The 18360-nt window shown below is 35.9% G+C and overlaps 1 protein-coding gene across 1 annotated transcript in view; it reads left to right on the plus strand.

Annotated features, from left to right (window-relative positions):
- The window catches only part of ADGB (androglobin), a 123184-nt gene that overhangs the window by 39154 nt on the left and 65670 nt on the right, over nt 1-18360 (plus strand). The window contains exons 10-13 of the mRNA XM_069786950.1: nt 3810-3904; nt 6391-6565; nt 7338-7428; nt 10178-10322. Coding sequence (XP_069643051.1) covers nt 3810-3904; nt 6391-6565; nt 7338-7428; nt 10178-10322 — 506 coding nt within the window. The remainder of the gene's footprint in view (nt 1-3809; nt 3905-6390; nt 6566-7337; nt 7429-10177; nt 10323-18360) is intronic.

Below are 18360 nucleotides of genomic sequence, written 5' to 3' on the forward strand. Positions count from 1 at the left end.
TATTCGTTACTTTGTTTAGTTTGATACACATTGACATACCGGTTACTTCTAAGTATTTGGAAACTTCTCTTACAGGCTTTTTGATTTTGTGTGGATTATAACGTTGTGGTAGGTTGATGCTGTCTGGCAGCTAATCCCCTGCCCAGTCACTCGCTCAATCCCCACCAGTGGGATGGGGGAGAGAATGAGAAGGACTGAGCCTCTTGCCCACCCCCAGCACACTCACTGGGGCAGCATAGTGAGAAACAGAAGGATTTAATGCTATGTGAGCTCTGCTCAGCAATAGCTGACACATCGGCACATTATCAACACTGTTTTGGTCACATACCTAAAACACAGCACCGAACAGGCTCGTCTGAAAGAAGTTAGCTCCATCCCAGCCAGACCCAATACAAATGTACAAATACACTTCTGAATCACTTGAACACTCAGACCAATGCCTGCTGCATCCCCCAAATACAGTATGAATTTCAGGATCCTTGCAGCATTGAACCTGTTTCTCTATTCATCCTATTATGTGGATCCAGCAGAATAACGAGCCCTTCACCTGATCAATCAGGGCTCTTCCTGAGAGCAACCAGCTCTCTGCTCCTGTGGCTTATCAGCCAGCCAGTCCTCAGGAAGCTTTGTAGACAATTTGTATGTTCCTACTGGCCCGTTTTAGCACACAATCTGCACTTTTCCACTCAGCAGCCTTTTCTTCTACTAACCATTTCTCCTTTCTTACCTAGGGAGTCCATTCATTCCATAAAGAGTTTTTATGATGATATGATATGAGCTACTTAGGCCTCTTGTTCCTATAAAGAGCTATGGCTGCATTTTCCATTTATGTTTCTAGACTAATGATTTTCCTAATAATTTCTCAACTGCTGGAAAGGGAATACTATTCCACTGGAGGGGGCACTAGCCAGGAATCTGGGAGTTTATTGTACATACCAGACTTTTAGTTTTGCTAACTCTCATTGTGCCTTGGTACCAGTTTTGTAATTAAAGATAATAATATTTTCTGTGTCACAGCAGTGTTGAGAGACTATTACTATGTTTAAAAATTTCTGAAACCATACAAGTAGATCTGTAATGTTAACCATCAGAGTCAATGAGCTACATAACACGTAACTGAAGTTTTTTCATTTTCCTTTTGCCTATTCAAAAGAGTTTTGACTTTTAAGTAGGGACCAGAGCTTAATATTTTGTGTTCTGTATTTTCAAATGCATATTATCATTCTGCAATATTTATGTCAATTCTGAAAAGCACGTAGGTTGTTTTTCTGAAGACTAAAAATATACCCTCCAATAGGCAAAGCTAATCCATGCCTAACACAACAGCAGAGGTTAACATAGGAGCTGCACACCTGATAAGAAGGATATTGAAAGCCAACTGAAGTGTTTTGGAAAGTTAAAACTCAGCATCAGCTCTCGTTTGACAAATAAATATTTAAAAGAAACATTAAGATACAGGGGGAAAATTCTTTGTGAGTCTTCAAAACCTATGATTTTTTAAAAAAATAAAAAGTTAAGAACTATTAAAAGCAACAATTTTCATTCCTGGCCTTTCCTTTTAAGTGGCTGGAAATATATATATTACAAGGATCAATTCAAATGATACTTTCCCTTCTCCCAGGGACTGAACATTTGTTCAAGTTGTGTAGTACTCACTCTCTATAAATGAAGTTGCAAAGCCACAAATGTGAAACATAAGCAGCTACAAGGATTCAGAAATTTTTAACAAAGCGCGGCAGAATTCTTAAATCCACACTGATGGTTATAAATAATAGGCTCTGCTGAATCTGACTGGTTTGTTTTACCATATGTTACAACATTTTTCATCTAATAATACAATTTTATCAAGGCTATCAGATTTAACTAGTTTACCGAGGTGCTGAATTCACACTAATCAACAATACACTTGGTGGCAAATAATTTGCATACATCCTCCTCATTTTTTGTACAGTGATAAAGGGTCAAATTCTATATTAATTTTAAAAGGTACTGGCATAATATACAAAATCTTTCTAGTACTGTAATAGTATTATTAAAGTGAATATGGCGTGCCTGGTCAATCAGCTGCATGCTCTAATAATTTGTTCATTGCTCTTTATTGTCTGCCCTGCAGACATTTTATTTCACAACCCACCTGGACTGAGTATGACAGCTTTACATTCCACCTGGTATTTGATTATATACTTTTATTTGAGAAATACTTCTCACAAGCAATGAGTTTGGTGTGCCTTGTGGCACATACTGTTCCATAATGGGTAGGACATCGTAGCTACTACTGCTGTATTTGTAACAGATCAGATCTATCAGTTGGGACTGAGATCAAACCTAGATTATAGCCTTGCTTTTGAATAAGTTGAAACACACAGCTAATACAAGAACTGTGGTTAACACAGGAATAACAAGCATGCAGTGAGAAATATTAAGAATCCACTGGAAAGTAACTGACTTACCATCAGCTTATATTTGAGTAATTGAATTTCTGAAAGAATATTTAAGATGCAGAGAAATCTTACTTCTTTAAGAAAAAAACATTGCTTACCTTCTAAATAAAGGGACTTCAAGTCTGACAAATTGTATTTTCGGCCACTTGCCTATCTTTCCTTTTCCTTTCTTTTCCCTTTTCTTTTTCTTTCCCTTTTTTCTTTGTATGCAGACAGCATTGGTTTATTCCATTTCACAGCAAATACCTATTCTTACAGTAACTTTCAGTTGAATACTTACTAAACACAGGAAGCAGTTATCCTGTATTTGAGGTGGAGCTGAAGGGCAAAACCTTCTGATGAAAAACAGTTGTCACAACCTGTGTACTGAAATCCTGTCTTCACATGCTTTCTTAGATGACTAAGGAAAAATAGAGATAAATAGATATCCTTCTTTTTGAGCTGACTTTTAGGTCAAACCACAGACCTATGTTTCTAGTATTATATTTTTTTAGACTTTTAATCTCCCTTCAGCCTGAGTGAAAAACTGGCTGTCAGCCAGACAGCCTTGGTTTCTCTTCATCATTCAGGAATTAACAATGGCTTCTTTCACAGATACAGGTATGAGATGATTGTGTGGTTGCCTAGTGCAACAAATTTCTAGGGGTAACAAAATGAAAGTGCCCCTGCTTTTGTGCCTTGCCTATGGCAGAATTGCAGGAAAACAAACTTCCGTAAGGCATGTGGGATAACAGCTATGGGGTCACTCCCTCACACTTTCTGAAGCAGCCAACATTACCCCCATTTTTCCATCTTCTGGACAGAAGTAAGAGCAGTAACCCTGGTTTACAAGCACTCTGTTTCTCAAACTACTTATTTCAATTTTCATATCCATTCGCAGGAGTGGCCAGAGCTCTGGCTTTTGATCCTTTTTCTGGCAAGATCAAATTTGGCTTTCACTGGTGAGAAGCCTTTAGCTAGTACTGACCTATCAGTATGTTTTTACTTCATCTACCCAGATGATGCATATTGTGTTCTTTATGCTAGTATCTAGTATTTTTAAAATTTGAAGAAAAACAAAACAATGGTGAGAGCTACCTCTGATCTGTTGCATTTCTAAGTTGTAGTTTCTGTTATTCATTTGTGTAAAATATGCAAAAGTTGTTGATGGTCTAAATAGGTAAGGATTAAAACAATGTGTTTTTTCCGTTCATGGCTTCTCTTCTCAGTACTTTACAAGGAACTCTTGTTTTGAATGAAGTAACAGAGTCAAAGAAAGTAAAGAATAATAAAAATAAGGCAGAGAAAGCAGAATAATTTAGGGTGAGGTATAACAACATTTATTTACTGTTTACCCTGTTCTAAAGCATGTTGATGTTTTCTCTGTAGAATCTTCTGTGCCAACCCAGCCAGAAATGGCCGTATATGCTGGCTGTATACCACTACACTTGTTTGAAGAGGATATTTTTTCATTAGGGCAGATGGTAAGATTCTATGCTCTCAGGACAGGAAAGCATTACATATTTTATTATCAGGGAGTTTCATTTTGTAGCAACTATCTTGTAACAAATATTAGAATAGTGAAACAGTCACCAGGTAATGACTATCAGTGAAATTTATATTTTGGTACTTCTGTATTCTGAACATGCATTTTCCTGTCACAGCCTGCTCATTTTTTCAGTTTTACTCCACTTTCCTCTGGATCCCAGGAGCTGAAGTCTCCTGGGAGAGACTAGATGTGGACTAGAAAATGCATCATGATGAGATACTTCTGAATGGAAAGACTAATTGTTGATGGGCTACTTGAAAAACATGAATTTTACTGTTTTTTCAGACTACAATTAATGAATTCTCTGATATACATTTTCTGATATGTTGTTCTATAAGAAATAGCATGTTTATATCCATTTCTATCATTAGTGTTGTAACTGATGAAAGCAGCTGGAGAGAGTGAAGCACTTCATGCAGCTGGGGTAAAAACAATGCTTAAATTTCCGCTTAATCACTCACACTCTACAGAAAGCTATTTATAATGCCAGAGCAGGCTTTCTTGAGTTGATTATTAATTAGATTTAATTTTTTGTACATTTAAATCATATTTATCATGATTAGAACATTAAAATTTAAGCTGCCTTCTCAGGAAACTGATAGGCTTCACAGAATAAAGACATTTCCAGAAATGGTTTGCAGGTGTTATGCTTTACTGCTCTTAATTCTTGCACTATTTTCTTTTTTAAAATTGTGCTGTGTATTTTATGCTGTTTTGAAGACTAGCTTGTTCTCTGTGACTTTATTTTAATTTAAGGTCTCAGACAATACTGTCGCTTTGCTAGTAATAAGTAATACTAGTCATCAAAAAGCAAACTGGAAATGGTGACATAGGGTTATATCTTTCCTGCCACCTAACGCCTTGAGTCTCAAACTTGCCTTCAGTCTGTTAGGGTATAGAGATTACTGAAAAAGAGGCATGGCAGACGAAATAGGATGAGGCAGATGAATCTGTATGTCTAAACCAATATTTTAGTAAAGACTGATAGAAAAATGGAAGTTGACAGAAATTAAGTATAGAAGTGTAGTGGGTTTCTTGTGGGTTAAAAAAGCCCATTTTCAAGCTTTCTTTGAGGGCTGAGATGTACTACACTGATAGAAATAATTCAAGTTTGGAAGAGTGGATTCATTGGGATAGGAGTTGCTCCCTAAATTTGGAGGAAATTTTGTTATTGACTGCAGTTGTGCCAGAATTTCCCTCCAGAATTTTTGCAGTATCCCTTTTAGCTTTGCTTTCTAGTGTGTATGTCCTTGGGTTGATGTGGTTTGAATTTAATTGTCTTAAGTTCACTCAAATAAAATGAAAAAAAATCAATAATTGAGTCATTCAAGTGTGTCTCCTACTCAGCAGCTGACAAGTTCTGCTTTATGGCACCTGACTGGTCGTCTTCAAAATCTTTATTCTAATCTTGGATGCTTTAACTTGCATTTTTAAGTTGCTTGAATATGTGTGTACCCAGTCAGCATTCCTGTAATATCTCGTTATAAATTCAGAGATCAAATGAGGCTGATATATTCCTTGTGTACCTTACTGGTTTTAATTTGATCCTCTCCCTTCAAATAACTGACAACCAAAACTACATTCTTCTCTGCGAAGTTTATAATTACAGAACCTCAGGAACATTTGACAATAAGCAGGAGTAATCAGAGACTTGCTGATGAGCGTGTTAAAGAAATAAGTGATGGGTGATTTTCTTAGCAAGTAAAAGAAGGTGTATTTTTAAAATAAAAAGTATGTTGAAATTTTGTAACAGAACTTTCAGCAGTGAAAAATGTTAAGTACTGGACCATTATTATTTTAATGGGAAGAGCACCACTCAATGTCCACATCTAAAATTGCTCTTAAGTCTATTGCTGAGGGCTTTGGTATATGGGTCAACTACAGTGCCTTTAATGTGTTTTCTAAATTAGCCAGCAGATAAAAAGCTTAACTTTAATGATGTATTGGTTCAGAGGGATATTACATTATGGAGATTTCACAAGTTGCTCTTAGAATGCTGCCACTTTATAAATTCAGCATGAAGTAAGGACTTTTTCCCTCAGAAGAAGTATTTTTAAAAATGTTTATTTAAAAAAAAAGTTGTTACTCTTGTTTTCTTACATCTCCATTCTGCTTCACTTGTATGTTTTCTGTAGCACCTAAAAGAATATGGTTGCATAAATATGTTGAAAGAAGTGATGAATCTATTATGAAAAGAAAAAATATATGTAAACACTTCTAAGTATTCAATTATATGTTTTCTGCTGAATATAAAATTCTAATTAGAATGTTCTTGGATAGCCTTGTCAGTTGAACTATTTTTGTTTCATTTGTTATCAAAGCCGTCAGATGCTTTTGTGTGCATGCTGTTCTTTTTTGTGAGAGAGATGTGATGAGAAAGGAGATCTGACCCCAGTCAGATTATTTTTCCATGTTTCATAGGCTGATTCTTCAGAGAAGCTGAGGCAATATGGGCTTTCCCACATGTATAGCCATCCTGTCCTGATCACTAGAACCAGGTCCTGTCCTCTGGTAGCACCGCCACAACCACCACCAGTTCCTCACTGGAAGCTTTTCCGTCAGAAAAAGGAAACTGTTGTGACATCTGAACCCCAAGGTTTGTCTACTCAAACCTCCAAAATAAATTTGTAATTACATTTTAATTATTATAAAAATTTTCAGGGCCACACTTATCATCTGTTATCTTGATTTCAAGGGAACTTCCCTAGGGATTACTTTTTCTTTTTTTTTCCAATTTTGTATTACTTCCCCTTAGCTCTATTATTTCTTAAATGCTTTGAGAAGTGTCTTAATTTATCTCTAAAAAAGCACTGTACTCTACTGGAGAAAATGGAGAGGGAGTGTTATCAATGCAATGCAGAAGCTCTCTGATGCAGAGTGACAAAAGCTTCTGAACACCTTTTAAATATTTAGAGTATGTGACTAGTCCTGCTGCAACAACTCATAGTTTTAGAGGTAAACTTGTTCTAGGGTTTGTCTATACTGCATAATAGAGTTAAATGCATGATACGAGACAGCTTGAATATGAAAGCATTACAGGCATGCTAGCAAAATATACTGGGATAAGAAACAGAGGAAATTAGCAAAGGCAGAATGTGCTGTTGTTCTGAACTACCTTGGATAACCTTACATATAGGTTAAGCACAGTTTTAGTACCTTGCAGGCTGAGGATCAGAGTGTTAAGCACTTATTTTTTTCATGATTTGTCACCTAAAACCGCTCCTGGTTGTTTTCTTCTATTCCAGTGTATGCGATGATACTTGGAGAATTATTTAGGGGTGATGAATTCCCTATGAAGATTATTTGTGAAAATTATAGTATTAAATATTTCTTGTGAATATGTATTTAAGAAGTTGCTTTTTTTCCAGAGCCAGTGGTAAAGAAACCTGAAGAACATGTTGAGATTGCTAGCCTATTTTTTAATTACAAATTGAATCTTATCACAATACCCACAGACATGTAAGTACTCAATGTAGTTTCAGCATTAGCATTGTATTGTTAGTCCATTTCACTGTGAAACTGCAGTGGCTTATGTTTACTTGTGTCACAGGGAAAAACTGCTCCATTCATGTAATTTAAAGCACACCAGGATCAGAGCACTCTATTGATTTATTGATGTCACATAATTAATTGGCAGTGAACTGTGTGTTTAGGATCAATATCAGCAATACCACAGACAAACCACTATACTAGATGCTTACAAAATGTTAGTGAACACCTACAAACTTCTGAGCACCTTTCTGTTAACTAAGCCCAAGAATTTCTCATCACGCACACAGAGGCATACACATGCAATTACATGCGCCCTCCTGGCACTGAGGGTTACAAGCACACCTCTTTTGGGAGTGCAGGTTCTTCTACCGGCACACACCTGTTGGAGATGCAAGCTGGGGTGCTCTAAACTTTCTATGCTGCTCCCTACAATCTGCTAATCTACACGCTGGTGGGAAAACCTGCCAGGAGGAGGTGGACAGGCACACAGCTGAGGGCTGGGTCCCTACTTGTTGAACGGCAGGGAGCTCTGACAGGCAAAACTACTTTGCCAGTTTCTCTACTCAGTGGGCCCAAAGATGTAGAATATTTAATAGATCACTTCCACCAGAAAGAGGAGTATTCTTTGATGTCTTTCAAATTTTTCCTCAAACTGCTGGTCTTTTTCAATTCTTGTGCATAACAAGGAAAAGTCATTGACTGACCAGTCAGTACTTTCATGGGCATCACGTGTTTGGCATGGAACAATTAACGTTACTGTTTATAAATAAAACAGGCTGTTCTCTGTTCATTATAGTTGTTACAACAAGGAGCCCAAGCGTGCAGGTGAAGAAGCTCATGCTCAAAACACAACTTTGTATAAACACCTTATGTTAAAGACTGTTTGTAAGTCCTATAAACCCTTGAAAACCAGGGTCTTTATACAGGGTATCTTAGAGGAGAATTTTCAGAAATTGATGTATACATGACTTCTAGTCAATATTCAATATTCAGCATAATACTTGCTCACTGACAAGAAAAGAAGGATTACCATTAAGTGTATCAGGGCCTTGGGTTTTTTTCCTATGACCCACTGCATAACACATTTCTGTCAAGCTTCAGCTTTTCATGTGAACATTCAGTAGACAACTGCTAGAATTATTAATCTCCTCTCTTTTATTCTGACCGAACTCCTGACAGAGGAAGCATGGAATGTATCACATACCAAGTGAGCACCAAAAGGTTTACGTTATTTGCAGGATATATCTTTTCTTGAGACTGAGTCCAACAACAATTTGTAAATTGTTGGACGTGTGTATATTTTTTTTAAGGTGTGTACACCTTTTGTTAGGTGCATCTCTAAATAAACTGAATAAATTACATATTTGGCAGGTTCTGCATTTTGATCATAATGACTGGATCATTTGATAATAATCCAGTTAGATGTTTGGGGTTTTTTTTGTTGGGTTTTTTTTTTTTTTGAACACCAGCATTTGTCCATGGAAGAAGTGATCTTGGAATATTCTGGGAATATCATTGTTTTGCTGATACAATTGCATTTTATTGCTTAAAAATACATTAAATTACTTATTGTTTGTTTTCAAATAGTAGGAGTAGAAATACATAAAAATGCTTTAAGCAATATTTATTAATAGGTTATTAAAAGAATGAGAGAATAATACTTAGAAGTTGCAGTATTTGCATAGTTTATATTGTTTTTTTCATATTTAATAGATTGCTTCATGGTCAACTTACCCCATTTTGTCAAGGACAGTTTATTTAATGTGCTAAGTTTCCATGACAATCAGCTAATTTAATCTCTTCTGATTTAATTTACAGGTAGTAACCAAAAATATATAGCAAGTATTAGTATTTCATTAAAGTAATATAGCTGCCTAAATAAGATAAGGGACTTAGATACACAATTGGGACCGAAACTGTTTTTAATCTCTTGCTTTTATTCTTATAAAATATTTTGAAACACTCAAAGGCAAGATTGTGACTGTGTTACTACTAAAGATCTTGATATTTCATTATCTCGGTCCTTAAGAAGCAGGCTAGATAACACATGCTTGCATATTTCTCTGTTCTTTATCGCTGCAATAACACAATTACAGATTTATGTCTAATTGGCACATGTGCAACATTGTTTTGATCTTGTTCTCCTAGTTCAGGTAACAACCAAAGAGTTGTTTATATGTCCATCAGTTTTTACTTCTGCCTCCACTGAAGTCAGCAGCAGAGCTCTCTTTTACTACAACCAGAATAGGTCTTGCACAGGTTTCCTTGGTTATCGTGTGTTTTAGCTGTCTGGTATCTATGGAGACCCATTTTGAGGGAAAAGACAAAAACTATTTGACACAAAACGGTTTTTTTGCCCTACCTCCATTTAAGTAATGCACTTTATAAATATTTTTTCTTGTCTGGGGGCCATAGAAATTTATTCACTTCTGTCATTATCATATGGTTTTCCTCAGCTGACTTGGGTTTTGTTTTTTGAGGGTTAGTTAGGAGGGCAACAGTTCAGGTCTTTTGAGCATAGATATGTATGCAGTGCCAGGCCAGTAGTGGTAAGGAATATATGCATATATAGATTTTGTGCTGCCCTATTAAGCTGTCAAAATAAAGGAGGCACAAATTATTTTGACAAAATTCTGTTAAGAATGTTAGTTATGAAGAATGTCATTTGAAAGTAAATGTATGGATTAATGTGTTTGAGTTTTCTTTTATTATTTAGCCACTTTCCACAGTCTACTATCAGAAAAGGATTTCATTCCGTATCCTGTCTCGCTTCTGTTACTGAAAATGACGAAAATGTAAGTGACAGTAATGTGGATATGAATCAAAGTGGGAGACACTCAAATGCAGAAGATTATTCTCAGGTAATAATTTTCCTAATTTTTTTTAACTTGACCTAGTTTTGTATTCCAAAGGACAGTGAAAGACAAAATAGAAAATACTCAATCCTTAAATATAGTTTTTTAAAGACTTTTCAGTAAGCTTTTTTTTCCCCACTATTTAAGTAGCTTCCCTACCCTTTCCACTTTATAGTTATATTGATGTGTACTGGGTGGGACATCTTTCCTAATACTTTTTGGTTTAACCTTATTTTTTTTATGATTTATTCCTCAGATTCTAAAAGTCCTATTGCTAACACTATAAAATATTTTGGGTTTTCTCTTTATAATCGATTTGATGGGAGAATCTTAAGAAGATAGTCAGGGGTCTTTATAAATAAATGTTACTTCATGGATTAATGTTACAATTAGTGTATTTCAGCTACAGTGAAGGATGTACCTAGGCACGCAGCTGCTTGAAAAATGTCAACTTTATAAACACATGCCTTAAAATGGCATTCTCATTTGGTTCTTAATTGAAAGACATCAAGCTAGATCTAGAAAGAGTTAAGGCTTCAATGCTGAGTTTGCCTGCTCTTAAATTTCAGAAGTTTTGCCTTCTAAGGGAATCCTCAGCCAAGTATTAGACCCTCAGGCTTCCCAAGTGACTCTGTGAGAGAGTGACATTCCTCCACACAGCTTCACTAGATGCAGCACGCTGACTACAGGTTGCCCAAGCTAGCCAAGGAAATGCTAGTTACTAGGTAGAAGTCTCCACTGTAATTTTCCAAGATAGGTAAGATGAATCTTACCCAAGTTCAGTAAAACATATTACTAGGATGACTTTGGCCAGTTGTAACTACTCAGGGGTTTTGCTTTTTTTTTTTTTCTTGTTTCAGTTTTTGTTTTTAAATTGGTATGTGCATGTGCTACCAAAGTCTGCTTTTAGATAAACTGTTAACAAAATGCTTCTTTGAATATTTAAATCTTGTATGTTGAACAGAGGAAAAAGTATATTTTCAAAGAGTTTCTGGACACTACACTATTTCATGCAAGATAATTTGTATGGGGAAATAATTCACAACATAGAGAAATAGAGACTTAAATATTCAAACAAACAAACAGAGCTCCACTGAAGTTATTTTATTTGCTCAACACTCTAAAGAGAACCCAATGTGGCAGCACCAGTATCTCTTCAATTTCGTACTTATTGCAGTAAACACTGCTCATAAGAGCTTCTGATAGCATTTCTCTTTTTGACTTTAAGAAAATGGAGGGGAAAAGCAGTCTAGGCAACATACAGATGCTTTCAATGAAGTTACACTCAAAGTCTGGATCCAACTCAATAAACCAATTATATTTTGGGGAAGATGCATTTTCAACTTGTAAATGTTTACTACAGTTCTCCCCTCTACATTTTTTTTATATCCCAAGGAAAGAATGTGTGCTTCTTCCATATCTGTTACATCCAATGATTACAATATAGAAAATAATTTAAAAGAACCTATAAAAATGTATTCATCCATAGTGCTGCATAAAGGAAAACCAGCAACAAAGTCCACCTCTGCACAATCCTGTAGTAAAGGTGACCTAATTATTTTAAAATTTCTACTGTCCTTTTCTGGGACAAACTGATAAATATACTTGGGGGTAACATTTGTGGTATTTGGTTGAGGTATAGCGACTGCCTGTAGGGTTATAAAATGTGTTTGAAGACCAAAGAGACACTGCTAAGGATAGTATTCATGAGGTATCTTCAGGAACAAAGAAAACAAAATCTAGTTTGGTAAATTTTGAAGTAAAAGGGAAATAATTTTCTATGTAATTTTTGGAGTGCCTATTTATATATTTCCTCTTCAGAGTATACTCTTACACCATTTTTATATTTCAGATTTGAAACTCGGTTGTTTTAAACTGTTCTGTATCTATTGTGTGTATAGAAAGTGTACATGTGTAGAGATAGTTATTGGGTATTTATGATTTTAAAATAAGGCAATTCTGTAATGAAGGAGAATTCTTTGCAGTAGAACATCTATTTAGCTATTCTGTATTTTTGTATACATTTTATAAGCAATACTTTAATTAGTACTTCATTAGTACTTCACCTTTAAAAGCCTTTTTAAGAATTGTAACTTACGAAAACCATTACAAAAGCAGCAGGGTAAAACGGAGCTGTAGGTAGCATCTTACAATATATAATAATTATTGGTTGCATGACTTCAGTCTCTCTAGCTGTACAAATATAGATTTAGTTAGTTACAAATTAATAGACGTTTATGTGCTGGAAGCATAAAAGTAGTTCGGAACATCACTTTGATTTTCTCCCGTAGTCCAAGAGTGTAAGAAAGAGCCATGTGACTGTAGAAAGCTGGTCTGTCACAGTAGGACATGCAGTCAGGGAGAGGCAAGGGCAAGTAAGAAAATACGAGAGACAGACATTGATAAAACTGGTATGGTTGGAAGAAGACATGAATGTGACTTAATCTGAGGGCAATCTGATTCAGACATGAAATGTAAGAAGTTATGAGCAGCTAATTGACTTATACTTGAACTTTACTTTTGCCTCACTTTAAATCTCGGCTGAAAAATGCTATCCCTATTAAAAGCTGCAGTATATAAGTAGGACTGCTTTTGTACAGATCGCAGAAGAAAATATTGTTTTTAACTTGCAGAACAATCTTTTTTATTTCACATATTAAATCTTTTAATCAACAAAATTACCTGGATATCTCTGGGAGATTCATTATGGGAGAGCTTTATTTCCAGAGCTTTAAAACTTAGAATAACAATATACAGCTATATGTATTTTTTTAGTCAATTAGTGATTAAAAAAGGAAACACTGAAAGAGAAACTTTGATATCCCTAACTCACTAGGTAACTGCTAATTTGTAGAATTTTGTATTGCAGTATACTGAGTGTGAATAACTTTGTCTCCATTTTAAACTGTGCGATTGCTATTCAGAAGACATCTGCTATAATAACCTTTGATATAGATTTGGCAAATCTTTGGGATGCAGCAGTTTTATGCTTTAAGCTGACTGAAATTCAGTCAGCTGCTGTGCCAGATCCTCAGCAAGTTTAAATTAGCATATTTCAATTCACTCCAATGTAAACTGTATGAAGTTACATCACTGAATATCTGATTCACTGTTCCTAAGATCTGTTGTCACAAAACCCAGAGACTAGTGATAAATGAAAGATAAAATATTAGGAGCTGGATGTACCTTCTTTGAAGAATATCAAGTTGAAAGACATGGCATGATCCCTCGTGTCCCCAAAGTACTCATGCCAAAGAACAGAAATGCTTTATTATTGATTTTTTCCAAACTTTTTTTTACTTGAATTTCCCATTCCCTCTGATTGTACAGTTCTGAAAGCTTTGTGGATTTGCATTAGGAAAAAAATCTTTAAAAATATCGGGGTTTGGTAGTTAAATTGGTTTTGAATCACACTGTTATTAAGAAAATACATTTTGTGAATTTTTTGTTTAAAAACTCCATAAAATAGGGACCAGTTCTTTAATGAAGCAGCTCGCTTTTATTCTTCTTAAATAGGAAGGTAAGTAATTTATATGTGTAAGATGCATTGAAATGCATGTGAAAGTAGATTTCTGGCTTGTTCCCTTTGGTTGGAAAAAATTATTTGTGGAATAAAGGCTTCCTGAGCTAGAAGGTTTTCAGAGTTTGATTTTTCCTTTCATTTTTATTCCTTATCCACTTTTGTGGTCAGGAAAAAAAAACCAAAAAGGTCATCATTGTAAATTGCACAGCATCTTGCAGTTTTCTGGAACAGTAATTTTGGTAAACTCTTTTGAGAAAAAAGATTATCCTAGAATAGTGTTTCCTTGTAGCTCTGCTATTCGAAAGCCTATTCGAATATTCTTCATCGTAATGAATTCTTTAATACAAGTTCTCTCCAACTCCATTGAGAAGAAAGCTCTTTGCGTTCTGTTTGAGGAAATGTTGAACAGTAAGAAAGCATGAAAAACCTAATTCAAATATGTTTACCATCATAATTTGTGACGGCTACTAGATATTTTAATAGGCTGACCTGATTCCTATATTCAGAAATCTTAAGCAGAACACCCTGACTTATCTTTGTGACTTCTTCAGCATCAAGCTCCCTGGCCAATTCTACTTTCTAGAGCAGAAGGGTTAAAATCACCACTCTCTTCCAGTGACATAAACACAATACACTTGTTCTTTAATGTTCATGTTTACTTCATTTTTCTTAATTCAATGCCATTATTTTATAGACGCAAGCTCAGTCTTACCTTCTGCTTTACAACTGATACCAGTCTATTTTATTTGCATGCTCTGTTGTGTGCTTTTTTCATGTTCCCTTTATGGGACTGTTGTGTCATAACAAGCTTTTTCTTCTCCTCATTCTAATCCTTTTTATGATATATTTCATAAACACAGTGAATTGGTATTGAGTCAACAGGAGGGCTAGGTAGAAAATAAAAAATTCTGTTTTCTTTACAAATATTATAGTTTTGAAAATTACTTAAATCTGCACAAAATGAAAATTCCCTGCTTATTTTTTCAGGAAAAAAATATACATGAAATATGAGGCACATGAATTAGAAGAGGGACTTAAGAAGAGGGACACAATTTTAGACATTTGTGGTATAGAGAATCTTTCTGATGGGCCCACAAATATCTACTTGCTTATACAGATTGGGACAGCTCCAACATTAGAGACTGAATAAAAGAGAAGCTGAGTTGGTAATCCAGGATTTTTAAGCTATTCCTATATGTCAGTCTGTGCACAACTTTGCAGCTGTTTGTTCTTTTGTACCACTGCCTTTTTTCAAAAGCACCTCTGTGACATTCTCCCACATCACAGCTAAAACAAGAACTGATATTCCATTTAGTGAAAACAGTAACTCAGGAATAGGCAAAAAAGATTGTGTCCAAGTGACTACAGATGCAAACCCTTTGATGATATAACTCTCAGGTCAACATCAAACCTAGAAATTTAATACAGGGTTGGATCTTTGTCATTTTGGAAGTAGATTTAAAATGAATTAAAAATTTTGTATTTGAAGCTTTACTCCTTCACCTGCAATTATATCCAGAGAGCTTATTTTTGGAAGAAGACTGGTGGTTTTTTACAGAAAAACTGGTGTGAAAAGTTTTGCCATGCATCATTTCTACAATAGAAAAGGATACTGGTTTTATAAAAATATCAGATAGATTTTAAAACATATTATTTGGTGGATTTGAATAAAATAATGACATAGCTAATGTTAGGAGGCTGAAAAATACAAATGAATCCTTGAAAGTAACAAGATAGCTATAAATCTATGAATTACCATTATTTCTACAATTATGGGTTGATGATTATAAAACATAATAGATGATAAATTAAATTTTTAAGTTAACCAGTGAATTTTCCTCACATTTTGCATTCAGATTTCCATTGATTGCAGGAAGGACAGCAAGTAACTAAATTCTCCCTGTATCTAACTGTGTGCATCCTTTCATGTTTCACAGCTGGATCCAAGTCTTTTTTTTTATTTCTTTCTTTATCAGATACTGTGGCAGCAGAGCTGACCTTTAAGACAATGTGTGTTCATTAAGGAGGAAAAATGCCTTTAGTTTCTCTTTCTATGCCAATGTCTTAGTCACTGTAGCTGAGGCAACAGCGTAACAGAATGAGAACTTCCTTGACGCTCCCAGTTGTCTACAAATCAGTGAGGTTTAGATAGACGGACCCATCCTGTACCATTAAAGAAGCAGACAGCTCTTGACTATGTTATGTTTGCACTTCAAAAACTAGGTAAATGAGCCTACAGGAGTCTCTACACAGCTGTGGTTAGGTTGCTTTCAGAGCTCAAACCAACTAAAGTAACATTACTAAGCATCCAGATTTTCCAGGGTACATTCTCCTTTCCTGGAAATTCTATTGCAGCAGTTTTTGAGGATTTTCTGTATCTCTCCAGGCCTACCTGCTGCCAGCTGGTAATACCAACAAAGTAGCTTTATAGTAAGCTACCACATGTCCGTACTAGAAGCATGGATCATGTGTACTGTCCATGAACAGTAAGTCTGGCAGAAAGTGCTAGACTCGTGGTACAAACATTACAGTCTCCAAGGCTTGTACAGTATGATACTTTTTATACTTTGCAGATGCCTAGGATTTCTGAGAAGAAACTTGATAAATTGTACAGTTGACAGATACCTGTTTGGTAAATTCTGTGGCTCCTACAAAAAATTTGGCAATATTGGAATCTTGCAAGTTGTAGACTGCCATGCAGAAGTATGACAGCCCTATGCATGAGTACTTCTGAGTTTAAAGGGGATAGTCCATATTAGAGATTTTTCAAACCCAAGTGTTGAGGCATGACTGTCAATGTCACTTGACAAGTGATCACAGCTTGCCTTTTGTTTTGCACAGTTGTATGGACAGAAGTCTGGAACAGGAGCTGAAGTACATGGGCAATTGCAAAATCCTATTGTGTTCTTTTCAGCTCACTTGCTCTAGAAGAGCAAGAAATTAATCTAAAAAGGGACGTGTAAGACATAATATATTTCAACTACAAAATTGTTCAACCCTTAACAATTTCAACAATGTCTGTATTTTTCTGTTAATTGCTCTTTATCTTACATCTATCCCCAGCTTTGACTCATGAACATTCTTTAAAAAACCCACAACGGATTTGGAATACAAGTTAGGATTTATGCTGTGCAAAAATGGGACTTTCAAATTCTCTCAATAAACAATACTACAGTTAAATTATAAGTATTAAACAATTAGGTGCTTCCTATTTTGGGACAGAGAATCTTAAAGCTGTAGTTTATTCTCTCAACTCTTTCCTTTAGTTAGTTCAGAGAAGATCAAAAACCTAAAATTTTGACAGAGGTGAGATTCCTGAGCCTATTCTGGGCCTGTGGAGGTGCTGTAAAATGCTGCAGGAAGACTTCTACTGCAGCTAGGAATTAAAGTAGAAAGCCATAAGGCTTTTCTTTAAGGAAGCATTCACAGGTCACTTCATATTGTGTATTCAGGGTAGTCTGTAACAGGAGGGTTGAGGCAGACCTGGAGTTCTAGCACAATGACCTTGTGCAAACTTTAGATGCTGTTGTGACCTGCCGTCCAGTCTAACTTACTCAGACTCTAAATTTTGTCAGTCTTCCCCTCAAAAAATATTTCTAGATTGTATTGAGAGAGCATAAAAGCAGCTCCAGGTCAGTATAGTTCCCACAACTCCTCTGAAACACAGAACAGAAAATCACTCTGTGTGTCCAGATGTTGGCCAGCTCAATGCTATCCGTTTCAGCATTAGCACCTTTGACACAGGTAAAGTTGGGTATATATGGGGAGTTTAGGTGGAGGGAAGGATGACAAGCATTGTTAAAGGGAGACTTGGGATGAAAAGAAGCTTGCAAATTTGTTTGCAGTAGCCTTTTTAGGCTTTAATATTTATCTTTGCAAAGGCAAAGCTAGTCCAGTTAACCCATTAATAGTGCCACATTCAAATAGGAAGTAAGCTGGAAACTGGAATCTCTCTCCCGCTCTTCCTTCCTCATAAAAAAAAAACCAACACAAAAACCGAAAAAGTGAAAGTGAGTCTTGCACACAGTATGTCATGTTACAGGTAAGAGGGCAGTCAGAAAGAAGGATGACAAGGCATGCATTTTTAACAACTTCCAAGATTTTAATCTCTCAAAGAAGAGGACCCTGTCTTTTCAAATGTAATGAGTGGACTTTTCTGAAAGGCTGGCTGACTTGATTTCGACTTTAAATGTAAGTCAATACCTCGACTTCAGCAAGGCCTTTGACACTGTCTGTCATGGCATACTCCTTAAGAAACTGGCGTCTCATGGCCTGGATGGGTGCACTCTTCACTGGGTGAAAAACTGGCTGGATGGCTGAGCCCAGAGGGTTGTGGTGAATGGAGTTAAATCCAGTTGGCGGCGGGTCACAAGTGGTGTTCCCCAGGGCTTGTCGTTGGGCCCTGTTCTGTTTAATATCTTTATCGATGATTTGGACGAGGGGATGGAGGGCACCCTCAGCAAGTTTGCAGATGACACCAAGTTGGGAGGCAGGGTCGATCTGCTTGAGGGTAGGAAGGCT

The sequence above is a fragment of the Haliaeetus albicilla genome, chromosome 7, assembly GCF_947461875.1.
Source record: "Haliaeetus albicilla chromosome 7, bHalAlb1.1, whole genome shotgun sequence".
NCBI lineage: Eukaryota > Metazoa > Chordata > Aves > Accipitriformes > Accipitridae > Haliaeetus > Haliaeetus albicilla.